The sequence below is a fragment of the Thalia democratica genome, chromosome 9, assembly GCF_965202585.1.
Source record: "Thalia democratica chromosome 9, ktThaDemo2.hap1.1, whole genome shotgun sequence".
Classification (NCBI taxonomy): Eukaryota; Metazoa; Chordata; class Thaliacea; order Salpida; family Salpidae; genus Thalia; species Thalia democratica.
In genome coordinates, this window is record NC_139173.1 from 11,576,926 (window position 1) to 11,591,571 (window position 14,646).

A 14,646-nucleotide genomic window follows, 5' to 3' on the forward strand; every position below is an offset into this window, starting at 1 on the left:
TTGAATTTCAATTTATTAATGTTTATTTTAGTTAAATTTCTATAATTATTTGTTTAAGGTTTATTCTAATTTGTTTTAGTTATATTCAGTTTAAAAAAAATCAGAAAAAAGAAAGGAAATCCGTGCAAAAGTGGCTCCATGCACAAATGACGACTCGTGCAAAGTGACCCGTTTCCAGATATAACTCTAGTTTAGCTTTAAATGTTTTTTTTAGAAATAATTTGTGCACTTTTTTAAAAACATCTTAGGCCATTTGGTTAAACTATTGACAAAAAAAACCTATTTCAAATAAAAAAAAAGTTTTTATGCTTTTCCTTATGAAGCATAATAACTTTAGGTTTTACAACTCTTTGAAAAACTTCGTTTTTTACGTAGACGTTTTTATACTGTTATTAAAATGTTATACACGGTCCTTACAGTAATAATCATACAAAAAACTATTTTATAAAATTAAACAAAAATATTAAACAAAAGTATTTAACAAAAGTAAACAAATTAAACAAAAGTAATAACTTTATTTGTTTTCTTGGTTAATACAGTTATTTATAGTTGCTCTACCTTACTTTAGTTTGAAGTTTTTCTTCTATCGAAAGGTTTAAAAAATAAACATTTCAAAGAAACTTATCAATTTATCAATAGATACAAACGTTAAGACAACTAGTTTACTCTATAAAAAACTAGCTTTTGAATAAGAAAAAAATACTTAAACCTTAGACAAAAATTTTAAAGTTAATGTTAGTTATTAAAATAGTATTTATATTTTCTTTTATAATTTTTCTTTAAAACTAAAACTTAACTTTCTTTACTTTCGTATCTTAAGCCAATGTATTCATTTAGTGTAAGTTGTATTGTTTATAAAAGTTAAGATATCACTATGTATACAACAATACATAATATTTACCTGGGCAAGACGTTAAATGGTACCCAAATGGTGTAGACTTGATAACCGAAATAATTTTTTGTACACCAGGTCTTATGATTTAATATTTTGAACGCATTTTTTGTCATTCAATGAATAATACAGTATAAAAAATAATGGCCATAGCAATTAAGGCTTGAACTTAAGTATTATCAAAATATAAAACAACATAATTTTTTTTTTGTTTTATGCCCTTTTAAGGAAAATTTTCAAATTTCTTGGTCGGATTTTAGCGAGCTATAAAATCAAAAAGATAAAAATTGATCTTTGAAATGAAAGTAACATTGTAAAAGACGTTCGGAATTCTGTTTTAGTTGAACACAATATTAAATTGGTATTTAGATAAAATAAATAAATGTCTGATATCAATATGTTTATATTTAACTAAACACTAAGTTTGGTTCAACTGCAGTTGTTAACATTAAAGTGTTACTTAAATAAATGTTTAAAATAGCACAAGAAAATATATTATTATGTCTAAAGATTTTAATAAAAAAAATATTTTGTGAACAATGTAGGCTTTATTAGTTGCAAAGACTCTATGAAACACGCCTAGAACCGCCCTGTTGCCTTATTACTTTCAATATTTTCCCAGGAGCATCTATAAACTAGATACTTCGATCCTGTTAAGTAAAAAATATAGTTTTAATGAAAATATTAAAGTGCTTCCTTAACATTTGTTATGATAAAATTCAGATAAGAACGGCCATCGCCAGCTACAAAAACCCCGTCTTGTGCAAAAGCAAATTAAGCATCGAGAAGCTGCCTGGGGATTCGTTCTTTTACGTCGTCAATACCACTTCTTCTTGGAACGGTGTGTCAGTATCATCCGACCGAGCAAGCTTCGTCTTGGTGCGTGACTTAAAGTTTGCAGGTGGGAAGCCTGTTTAAATCCGTATCGACTTAGATACGCTGCCAATTAAAAATGTTACTTACAACGTTCACACGCACTCGGAGTAGAATATTGTTTTGTTGAAATTGATGCTTAATTATTCTCATTTACAAACACTGAAGTAATTATGTTATTTGTTTAATGCTTTTGTTTTAGTTCATTTTTTGTAGAAACTTTCCATTTTGTTTATGCAATCTTTTTGTAGCCAGAGTTTGAGCAATCGTTGCTTAAAAAAAAACAATCAATTACGTTAATTCTCTAACCGTGACATATTTTTACAGGTACTTCAAACTAAAATCATTAAAAACTCTGTACCGCATACTTTTATAACTAGTTTTTTTGTATAAAAGCTAAACTTAAGACAAAGTCTAGATAAGATACAAGGAATTAGCATTTAAAGATTAACGGTCAACAGCCTATAATTAATGTTTTGGTGAAAATAGACACTCTGAGAATAGGATATTAATAACAAAATACCTATTATTCTTGTGATACTTTAACCTGTTAGAAAAAACATAACAAACTGTAAAACTTTGTTTGTAAATTTAAAATAGGTTTTTTAAATGTAGTATTTTATAAGCCACCGATAAGTGACCAATATTTATAAAGTTTATAACAAAATATTCTTTCTTTTTCAAGTAGAAATTAATGGTGTTTGTATTTTATTAAGTATTTTTAGCTCAAAAAGTCTACTTACTTTTGTTACTTCATCGTTTGTAATTATTTAGTTAAAATTTAGTTGTAGTTCAAAAAAGTGTATAAACATGTTTATACAAGATATCATATTTAGTATTATGAATTGTAATATTTTTGTGACAGCTTTTTTATGAAATAATACGCAAATAAAATTATATTAATAAGTTTAAAAGTAATATGTTTTTTATAAATAAATTAGATGTTAGCAAAGATAAGGGAAAGTTAAACAAAGTGGTAGTTTATATACTTATTGCTTTTGATAGTACTTGATTAAATTATAATAACATATTTTTAATTTAAATGTTTAGAAGAAAAACTATTTAGTTCACAATTAGAGTTAAGTTATTAGTACTAAGTTTATTTAAGTAAGTAATTTTAGCTTTAAAAGTTAAGTTATTGTAGATATAAGTATTAATAAAGTATAAAAAGTAGTAAGAAGCAATTAAGATAATCCATTTGAGCTAAGAAACTTTACTTAGTTAACTGCATTAAATTAGCTTGCGCTGCTCAGAGAGAAATTTTTCTCCCACTCCACGCATAGCAGAATAAAGTGAGTTTATATAGCTAGTTTAGTGGTTTATGTCAGCTGGGCGCTTTGGCAGGCGCCTGTAATCTAGCTACTAGGAAGCTTGAAATGGTGGACGGTATGAGGGTGGGAGCCCTGTTGCTCGTTGTGCTATGTCGATCGGGTGTCCGCGCTAAGCTCGGCGTTAATATGTGTCGTGACGGCGGAAGCTGACACGACCAGGTTAAATAACGAGAGGCGATTCGGGCCAGGACCGAAAGGTAGCAGCCAAAAGTCTCCGCGTCGATCAGTAGCGGGACAGCACCTGAGAATAGGCAGCGTGCAACAGCCCGCTCAATAAGATTGGACCCATTTCTTTTTTGCAAATTAAGTTATCTTTTGTATTTCGACTTTATTTTCATCAATGCAAAATAATTAATTTTCTTTAAATTTTTGATAAGTTTAGTCTGTATAATTAAAATCTTCTCAATTCATAACTTTTTCATTTAGTTAAATAAAATTTAGGATGTAGGTAAGTCAGTACGACTTTTCACTCTGTTATTTGTTTTTTTTTTTAATAGTTTATATTTGCACAAAGGCTTAAAAGTTAACATATTATAAAGTACATGCATCTTTATATATTAATTCAAGTACATATTTAGTTGGCAAAACTATTACTTTAAGCATGGTAAAACTTTGGTCAATTTTGCACGACAGACAGTTTTGCACGGAGGGTCAATTTTGCACAAAAATACTAACTTTAAATAAATAAATAAAAATAAATTAAAACCTTTATATTTTATGAAAAAAATAAAAATAAGCATGAATTAATGTAATTAATTTTAATTTAATTAGGTTTATATTAGTTTTTTTATTTTTTTAAAATTCATTTAGCTTTTTTTAATTGTTATTAAATTATTGTGTTTAAAAAATAATAAAAATTAAAAAAGATTTTAATAAATATAAAACTAGAGTTTTATTTTAATAAAAACAATCTTTATAAAGAATAAACATGTATTGATGTAAACATAAAATAAATTAAAATTATACTAAACTTCAATATGAAATAAAACATGATAAAAAAAAAAAATATACATGGGTAGGTGTAAGATAAGATAAGGATAAAAATTTATACAAAAAATAGATAAGAATAAAAATTTCATCAGACGGATTTTCTCCTTTCTAAAATTATCTAATTGTTTCACTATTTTGCATGCTCGTTTTTGTCTGTGCAAAAGTATCTTCGTGCAATTTTGTCCTCTCGTGCAATTTTCAAGAGCGTACAAAATTGCACGAGAGGACAAAATTGCACGAAGATACTTTTGCACAGACAAAAACGAGCATGCAAAATAGTGAGACAATTAGATAAGTTTAGAAAGGAGAAAATCCGTTTGATGAAGTTTTTATTGTGTATTGTATAGAAAGTTCTGTTATGGCTGTGTAGTTCTATAAATTATACTTAAAATTGTTTTTGTTGTTTTATTTTAAAGTTTTCAATTACATATTTTAGTTTTATTTTAAGTGTTTTATAATTTAGAGTTAAAGTTTTAATATTTCTTAAAACTATCTTACATTCATTTTATGTTTCAATTTTTAAAATACACTTTCAATACATCCAAAAGTGTAGTTTTTTGAGTTATGTTATAGTCAAGTTGTGTTAGTTATAATAATTTACAGCTACTCTATTTGCCAAGTTTGTACAAGGTAGAACTATTTTTTTAAGCTTGAATTTAATTATGGTCAATGGTGTGGATGTAAAATATACTACAAGTATATTAATCTCAAAATTTTATTTGTATAATCTGATAAGTTAATATAGCTGGGGCGTGTTTTGTTTGATTTTCTGATTCCTGTGCAGCCCTTAAAAAAATAGAAAAAAAAATTATTAAATTAGGTTGTTGATTATAAATAAGAGAACTAATGCTAAAATTTGCTAATTTTGTAAATAATGAATGTTGAAAATATTAAAAAAGATTAATTTTTTGTGTACCACTCTTTGTGGTGACCTGTAGTGGTACACAAGTGTAGTGGTACAATTTGTTTTATACCTTTTAATTGAAATGTAAACACATGCGATTGATGTTGTTTCGTTTACATAGACTTCATTACCTTTCATTGTTCTATTAACAACAAATTTTAAATTCAGATGCTGATTGAGCTCTTCTAGCACTTAGTTCTTTTGATATTTTAGAGAGAGTTGTATTCAACAGAAAGATTACCGTAGTTAGTAAAAAAAATGTTTAGGTAAAGCTACTTACATAGCAAATACAAACATTTATGATTTGCCATGTTTATAAATTAATACATTTTTAACTTAGTATGCACATATAGTGTAAAAGATATTTTGCAAATTTTTTAGAGTTTATTCAATATATAGATAGGTGTTTTAAATGCTTGTTAACGAAAAGTTTACCGAGTAAAAGCAATGTACAGTAACCTCTCACTTATTTACGCACATTGTGTCCACGGAAAAATAGCGTAAAGATACGAGAGATCGTAAAGATACGAGAGGTACCAAATATGCTTACTATAAAGGCTGCTTTTTGATATCGCTTCTAGTTAAAAGCAGACTGGGGACTTTCTTACTTTTAAAAAATTTGTATAACTTATTTAACTGTTCAAAATTTAGGTTTAATTGTTTGCTAACAAAAGATCCTAGTTATCTTTCCCATTAACAGCCCAGTTGAAGTGTGTTGATATGTTGACACACAGAAACATATGTTGGTAGAATAAAGGAAGATTACTGTATAATTTGTTTTTATTTATAACTTGTTTATAAATATGAAAAAAAAGATAAAATTATACATATATTAAAAAAAAAGGATTTTAATTTATATTAAATAATTATATTTTTAGAAAATTTTTACTAATTTTAATAATAAGTAGATTTTATCTTTATTTATATGTGATTTATTTGATACTTAACATTTATATTCTATCCTACTTAGCGAATTCAATTTATAATTAAGCATTTGTGTTAAGTGAAAGCTCTATATTTAAGTATCACTGCTACTTTTTGCTAGGAAGTTTCATTAGATTTTTTTAGATGTTTGTTTATATATAGGGCAAGAGTACTGTATTATTTGTTTGTGTTTTAAACTTTCATTATTTCATTATAGTTTCCTTATTTAACACAGTCATATTTATTTCAGAGTTTTAATTCAACCTCTTATTTGTAACAAAATTTCTGATATACTGAGGTATAACTAAATGTTTACCAATTAGTCATAAGTTTACAAAGTCTAAAGATATAGTGAAGTGAGTTACCATTTAAAATCATATTTTACATTAAAAATATAAAATAAACCTAATTTGTGCAATATTGAAAAATTATAAAATATTTTTTGAATTTTTTAGAATTCTAAAATGCGTAACTAAACGAGAGTGCGTAAAGATACGAGAGATTACTGTATATACCTTAAGTTTTAACTAACTTACTAACTAAAAAAAAAAAATTTGAATGCTAATTTAAAAATATTATTAACTTTGTAACCTGCATGAACTACTTTTAGTCAAAAATTATTAGATCAAACGGTAAACAAATTTTAAGTTACTCTTCTTCATTGTTAAAGTTAATTAAAGTAAGCGAAATAAAAAAGAGAAGTTAAATTCCAAAAAAGAAATGGGTCCAATCTTATTGAGTGGGCTGTTGCACGCTGCCTATTCTCAGGTGCTGTCCCGCTACTGATCGACGCGGAGACTTTTGGCTGCTACCTTTCGGTCCTGGCCCGAATCGCCTCTCGTTATTTAACCTGGTCGTGTCAGCTTCCGCCGTCACGACACATATTAACGCCGAGCATAGCGCGGACACCCGATCGACATAGCACAACGAGCAACAGGGCTCCCACCCTCATACCGTCCACCATTTCAAGCTTCCTAGTAGCTAGATTACAGGCGCCTGCCAAAGCGCCCAGCTGACATAAACCACTAAACTAGCTATATAAACTCACTTTATTCTGCTATGCGTGGAGTGGGAGAAAAATTTGCTCCGAGCAGCGCAAGCTAATTTATTGCAGTTAACTAAGTAAAGTTTCTTAGCTCAAATGGTTTATCTAAATTGCTTCTTACTACTTTTTATACTTTATTAATACTTAAATCTACAATAACTTAACTTTTAAAGCTAAAATTACTTACTTAAATAAATTCAGTACTAATAACTTAATTTTAATTGTGAACTAAATAGTTTTTCCTCTCTCCATTTAACTAAAAATTATATTATTAACTTAATCAAGTACTATAAAAAGCAATAAGTTTATAAACTACCACTTTGTTTAACATTCCCTTATCTTTGCTAACTTCTACTTTATTTATAAAAAAACATATTACTTTTAAACTTATTACTTCATAAACCATACAAACCATAATAGCAATTAAACTTAAAACTTTAAACAATGTTTGTAAGTTTCATTATACTTACTATCTAAAATTTTTTGCGTATTATTTTAGAAAAAATCTGTCTCAAAAATATTACAATTCATGATACTAAATATGATATCTTAGATAAACATGTTTATACATTTTTATGAACTACAACTAAAATTTAACTAAATAATTACAAACGATGAAGTAACAAAAGTAAGTAGACTTTTTGAGCTACAAATATATTAATAAAATACGAACACCATTAATTTCTACTTGAACAAAAAAGATTTTGTTATGAAACTTTGTAAGTATGTATTGGTCACTTATCGGTGGCTTATAAAATACTACATTTAAAACACCTATTTTTAGTTTAGAAACAAAGTTTTTCAGTTTGTAATGTGCTTTTTCTAACGTGTTAAAATACTCACAAAAATAGTAGGTACATTGTTAATAAAGTTAATATATTGTAACTCAAAGTGTTTATTTTTACGAAAACATCAATTTTAGACTGTAAACCGCTAATATTAAAACGCTAAATCTAATCTAAACCTTGTCTTAAGTTCAGCTGTTTTACAAAAGACTAATTATACGTGGTGTACGACTCGATAACCGAAAGGTTTTTTTCGTACACCAGGTCCTTAGACCAAACTTTTTGAGCGCTTTTTAAAAGTTTGCTGTGCAGAATTTTCAATGATTTTAGTTTGAAGTATCTGATTTAAATTTATACTCAGCAAAAAATGCTACACCCGTGCAATCGTGACGCCTTTCAAATATTTGTATTTGTTTAATATTGTTTTGAACTTATTTCAAAATATTTCAACTTAATATTTTACTCTTTTTTAATTTTTTTATTACAAAATGCTTACAATTCCTGTATACAACATTATAAGTTTAAAAACTTTTATTGTCATTATTAGCTTCTTCTGAACAGTTTAAGTGAAGTAGAATATCTAGGCAGTGCAGACGAAAGTTATTGAAAATATGCTAAAACATAAAGAATCTACAACTAATAACAACAAAAATCAACAACTCATCAGCTAACAAAAGTTGAAAAAACAATATTTATTTAACAACAGCTAACTCAGACAGCCTTAAAGCTGTTTAAAACATTGCATCAACAAAACTGTCGTAAAACTAGTTATGCTGTTCAAGAAAGTTGTAGATGCTTTTAAAGTAAAAAGAAATACCAAGCACTGACGAGTATTTCAATGATAGGAATTTTAGAGAGTTTGATTATACTGAAAATGAAACAAATTCAACAGACAAAGGTGTCAAAAAGAAATGACCTCTAATTTTAAGCTGGTAATCTCATAATACCCAAATAATTACAAACAAGTTGCTTTTAACGTCAGAGATTTACATTTACAGTGATGGATATACCATTTGTTACAATCGAATGGTGGACATCCAAAAAATAAGATTAAAAGAAACCAATACGTTTTGAACCTACAACAAACAAACAGTTTGCTGAAATCTGAAAGTTTAGCAATAACAAGAATTAAATCTGCTACTAGTTATGTAACACATGTTTCTTCTATGAACAACAGTAAGTAATGTTATCTTTAACTTGATAGTAAAACTGACAGAGAAACAAACATTTTCAATTGTTGTAACCCAACAAAACGTTTAAGAAAGACGATTTGTATAGCAAAATAGCCAATTATAATTAAAACATGCTTAAATTTTGTCACGTTCAGAAAATTAACGTAATTGATTGTTTTGCTTTAAGCAACGATTGCTCAAATTCGGCTACAACAAAAAATATAACTCTATAAATTTACCTGCTAGAAGAAGCAAGTTTGCAATTGCAGTAACGTATCAGTCTAAAAACAATTTTAGTAAACTTTAACAAAAATTTACTAACTTTTGAATATTTTAGAAAAAGAATTAAATATTTTTACATGAATTTTAACTTTTTTAACAGCGACAATATATTTTTGTACTTTTGTTTTAAAACGTTAAAATATAAGTTGTAATACATAGTTAGTTTCAATTGAAATGCATTTTCTAAAGTGAAACTGTGCTTTTATGACACCTACCCATCTCAATAGACAGAAAAATAGTTGAATAAAAAAAGCTTGTTAACTACAATAGTTTTATGTACAACTAATTTGATAGATTATACTTGAATGTTTTTGAAAGTTCAAATAATTAAAATAAACTGAAAGTTTTTTGAATTAAAAGTATAAAAGTATAAGTCATTATGCTTAAAATAGTATTAAAATAATTCCATTTAAGTGTTGGTCTCAATGTTAAAGCAATCGAACGCTTGTAAGTACATACTAACATAATACTAAAAAACGTAGTTTAGAGCTTATAAAATGACTAAAACGAACGACTGAAGTGCTTTAAAAATATTTAATTGTTAATAACAAGCAGTTAACTACTACCATTACTATTAATCTCCTAACGCTTTTAAAACAAGTTATAAGCAAATCAAAACTTTTAATTCTCTAAAGGTGCAATCTACATGTACGCTCGTGCCCACCTCTCGCTTAACAAGCGCAAGTACGTGCAAGTTTGCAGGCAAATGTCGGAAGGGGTGTGGCGGAGGGGACTGCTGAGGAAGGGACCTGGCATCTGTCACGGTGTTGCCGGAAGCGGTTACGTTCACCTGCTCATGTACAGGCTCACCGGGGAAGACAAGTACCTCAATCGAGCATACAAGTTTGATTTTATTGAGTTGTTGGATAAGTAACTTTTTATATGTTTGGAAAAAGACAATGATATATATAAATTTTAGTCTTACTGATAACAAAGTTTCATAAAATAGCGAACTATGGTAAGAACGTCATTAAGAGCTGATAGAACCCACAAAGTTCAGAGACTTGAATATAACCGTGTTTTTTTTCTCTTTATAGATTCGCCGAGTTCATGTTCACGCAAAAGTTCCGAGCCGAATCTCGAACTCCGGATTGTCCGCTGAGCTTGTTCGAAGGATGGGCAGGAACTGCTTGCTACCTCTCCGACATCACCACTCCCCAACTCGCTCATTTCCCACTATTAGACGTGTTTTAATCGAACGTCGTGTGTTAAATTAGCTAGATGTTAAGTATATCAATGCACAAAACAAGAGGTTAAGAAATTTGTAATGACTTGTTTAGTGGGATGCAGTAAAGATTTGTTTGGTACAGTGAATAAAACAGACTGATGTCAAAATTGAAATTTGTTAATACTTTATGTTGATGTTTCAAGTTTAAAATAGTTGCTTGCAGTGATGGATGTTTAAAATAAATCAACATGTTTCAAAAACTTAACTTTTGTTTTCTAGTTTAGCGTTGTAAGTGTAATTCGAGCACTTTAACTTTCTGAATCGTTTTACGTTCGTTTAATTATCAAACAATAATCCATTTTAACTAGGGGTGAGCAACGTTTTTCAATCAAGGGTCCGAATCCGAAAAAAATTAGTCTTTTGCGGGCCGGAGCATTTCGATTTAGTGATTAACCGGATACAGTATCCGGATCCAGCCAAATAATGAATTTTTAGATCGGAATCCGACTAGAAACTAATTTTAAGTCGAGATACGGATCCGGTCGGATTCTAATGTAAATAAAAGTTTCGGATCCGGCCGGAATCTAATTTTATGGATACAGTTGATCACTTTTTTAAATCATTCAAGTTCAAAAAAAATCCGACAACTTAAGATGTAGATTGAGACATGCCAGATGTATAAATAATATCTATAAATAAAATTGACTTTGTAATTGACAAAGGTACGTATGTGAAATAAAAAAAAAACACTTTGCTTTGGGTAATTTTATAAAAAGATATTCCAACTAAGTTAGAACAACACAAAATATTAGGGCAAAATAGTGTATTTATTAGTACACATTAATTTATAAAGTAATTTTTTAGCATGTTTTTGAAGTAAAATTCTTACAGTTTTGTTTTGTAAAAATATGATACAATGTTTTATACACATTTTGTGATATTGACCTTTTGCGGGCCTGTAAATTCGCTAGCAAGCCAGTCATTTTCATTTGCAGGCCGGATCTTATAAAGTTTAAAAAATGGTCGGGGGCTGTAATTTTCACTCTGCGGACCGTGCGTTGCCCACCCCTAATTTAAACTATTAATAAATAATAAGAATTTTGTTTGAAATTTACCTTACTTATAAAAAATATATAGATTCAGATGTTGATTTAGCAGCCACATGAACCTCTTTGCAGACAACACAAAAATTAGCCATTCTAACACAACTTCACAAAAATCAAAAAAAAATTATAAATTAAATTTACTGTTGACTAAAATGTTTTGCAATTTTTTTTACAGAAAATTTAAAGTGTAATTACCTTTATTAAATTGAATTAACTATATCTTTTCATTATTTAAACCTAGAGATAAACATCTTTAAAAAGTTGTATATAGTATAAATTCGTCCGTTGGAATGCAACACACCAATCTGGTCTCCAAACTTAAAAAAGTTTGACAATATATAATCTTTTCAAAGAATTTATAACACAATAATGTTCAACCGCTGCAATATTTCTTATACGTCTTATTTCTAAAGAGGTAATGTTAAGTCTCTTAAGGTTTATTTCTTATACCTTAAGAGACTTAACATTACATCTTTAGAATACAGAAGACTTAAATTTGACCTCATTACTTATTTTAAATAAGTTAATGGTGAGCTTCAATTAATTAGCAATTTATTTTTGAAACTTAGAAAGTTAATATTTACTGAGTGGTAATAACAAATTAATTAAATGAAGACATCATTTCAATAATAAGTTTTCAATCAGTCATTTCAATTTATCGTTTAGTTGAAATGTGGAACAAGCTTACAAACGAATTAGATTTTTACTAAATAGTTGAAAAATTTTATTAAAATTAAAAATGGTTATATTTCAATGAAATGTTTGTCACTTAAATCTATAATTAAATTGTTTATATTTTTTATCTACAGTTGGTTTAATTTGAACAAATCGGTTTAATCTATAGTTTGATTTAATTTGTAAGCAGCGTTTTTCCTTTATGAAAAATAAGTTCTTTTCAGTATTGTTAGTATATTTTTTAAAGATTATTATTAATATGAACAGTAAGTTTTTAGTTATATGTTTGTCAATGCATGGAAATTTTTAATGTTTGATGCTTAGTATAAGTTTTGTGTGAAAAAAAGTGCTTTTTTTAAAAATCTAAAGAACTTTAAATGACTTATTTACGTCTCCTAAGTTTAAAGAATATTATATTTTGTTTTACTTTTTATTTTCGTCTCTACCTTATGTGCTTTTCAGTTTAAGTGGTACAGATTTTGATACCTAGATCAATCGTAGATATTTAAACTTACACTAAAAAAACTTGATTTTTTTTGTAGAAAAACTTTCAGTAAGTTCCGTATTGCAAATAACTATTTATCAACAACTTAATAAATAATACTTATTATATCTCAAAAAAAAAGTATATATTGTCTTATAACTTAAAACAGTCTTTAGACTTTTTTGTTTTCGATGTCATCACAAAAAAATAAAAAATATTAACTAACTAATTTATATTGTTTTTATTGTATTTGTAAAGTAAACTAGATATTCTTCTAATGTTAAACATAATAAACGAGAAAACACTGATTAAAGTACTAGTTTCATATTAGGAAGTTTTACACATGCGAATCTTTCAGTCTTCTCTAAAACTCTGCACGACTTTACTGACCATATGTTTTTATCAAAGTCGTACAAAGTTACATATGGTTTTTTATCTTCTATGATCACAATTTTATTTCCTAACGACACGGCTCTGCTGTGGTTATAAAAAACCAACTGCGTCTTTAGAGCCACGAACGTTTGCGAACGTTCCTCAAAAACTTCACTGTCATCATGAAAATGAATCGAATACAATTTATTTCTAACAGCAATCAAACTGTGACCGCATTTTTTATACATCATATTCGGCATCGGCGTCCACGCGTCTGCAAAAACGTCGTAGCTCTCAACTGTATTAAGGGATTCGCCATTGTTTTTGCCCCCGGAAACCACAACTTTTTCATTAAAAACCGCGCTCGCTGCAAAAGACCTCTCCGCGCGCATGCCAGCAACTTCCCTCCAACTGTTGTCCCTCGTGTCGAACAGCAAACAAGAATTAATGGTGTAATAATCGGGAAAAATGCCACGATAACCCCCCGTGACGACTATGCTGTCAGCGAACGCGCAAGCGCTGACCAGACGGCGATTGTCGACCATGTCGGAAACTCTGCTCCACGCGTTCGCGCGCGTCGAGTACTTTTCAACGGGCGATACCGTGCGGAGGTTTCCGTCGACACCGCCGAAAACGTAAATTTCTCCTCGCGAGAAAACGGCTCGATGCTGACGTCTTTCAAAAGTCATAGGAGCGAGATCTTTCGTTTTTTCCGTATCGCTTCCTCTTATCTGACGCGCGGTCGTCACAACTTTTCCGATCCTGCCGTCGAAACCTCCGCATGAGAAGACGTCGAACGCGCTCTGCTCGCAATACCTCGGTCGGTGAACGTTTTGAAGTGAATTCTGCTTGCTAACAATGACTTCCTTCATCAATTTGACGTAGTTGCTGTTTTCTGCGAATGGAGATTTTTCACCGAAGCAGTGCGCAAGAGCGTGCTCCGACAGTAGCGTGAAACGAATTTTGAGCAACAGTTGCTTTGCATAATTGCTGCGTTCTTTGTTGTTAGTCTTCAACCAAGCACTTGCTGCATTGAACGCTTCGATTTCCGAGTGGATGTTTAGTTGAGAACTCGCAAGTACTTTTGCAAGTAAATAATACTCTAAATGCATAAAGTTTTTATTTTCAGCTATCATCGGAAAACAACGTTCTATATAGCTGAACAATATATCAGACACACTAGATAGTTTAAAAATGTTAGCTAAAGTGTAAAGAATAGTGACATTTTCAACGGAAATATTTGTAGGGATCCACATCTTAATTGTCCATAGACCTTGATTGAGAAAAAGTTTATTCAGTTTCAAAGATGAAGAAATTTTGCGTCCTTTTAAAACTTTTTCGTCTGAAAAATTTAATACCAAAATAAGTAAAAGCTTAAACAAAAAGTTTCAATTCAAGTATTCGTAAAGCTTAATTTTCCTTAAACAACAGTTTCTTAACAACTAAATCAATATAATTTGAACTTTTACCTTAAGCTTTGTTCACAAACTTGGTAGAATATTTTTGTTTTCAAAATGAAAAGAGAATATTTATTTATTTTGTGAATTATGTATAAACCTTTATCTTTAAACCACGTGTTAATAAATGTAATCAAACTTAAACTACTCATATGACTAAAAAATTCAAATTATCTTTTTGAACGT

The 14,646-nt window shown here is 29.0% G+C and overlaps 1 protein-coding gene across 1 annotated transcript; it reads right to left on the reverse strand.

Moving 5' to 3' along the window:
• Positions 1-12,939: 12,939 nt before the first annotated feature.
• LOC145844816 (kelch repeat and BTB domain-containing protein 2-like) lies at positions 12,940-14,139 on the reverse strand. The gene has a single exon (XM_082952236.1). It carries the CDS (start codon positions 14,137-14,139, stop codon positions 12,940-12,942), a length of 1,200 nt encoding a protein of 399 aa, XP_082808362.1.
• Positions 14,140-14,646: the final 507 nt, after the last annotated feature.

Coding starts and splice junctions, on each gene's coding strand:
- LOC145844816 (XM_082952236.1), bottom strand. CDS start 14,139: ATGATAGCTGAAAATAAAAACTTTATGCATTTAGAGTATTATTTACTT.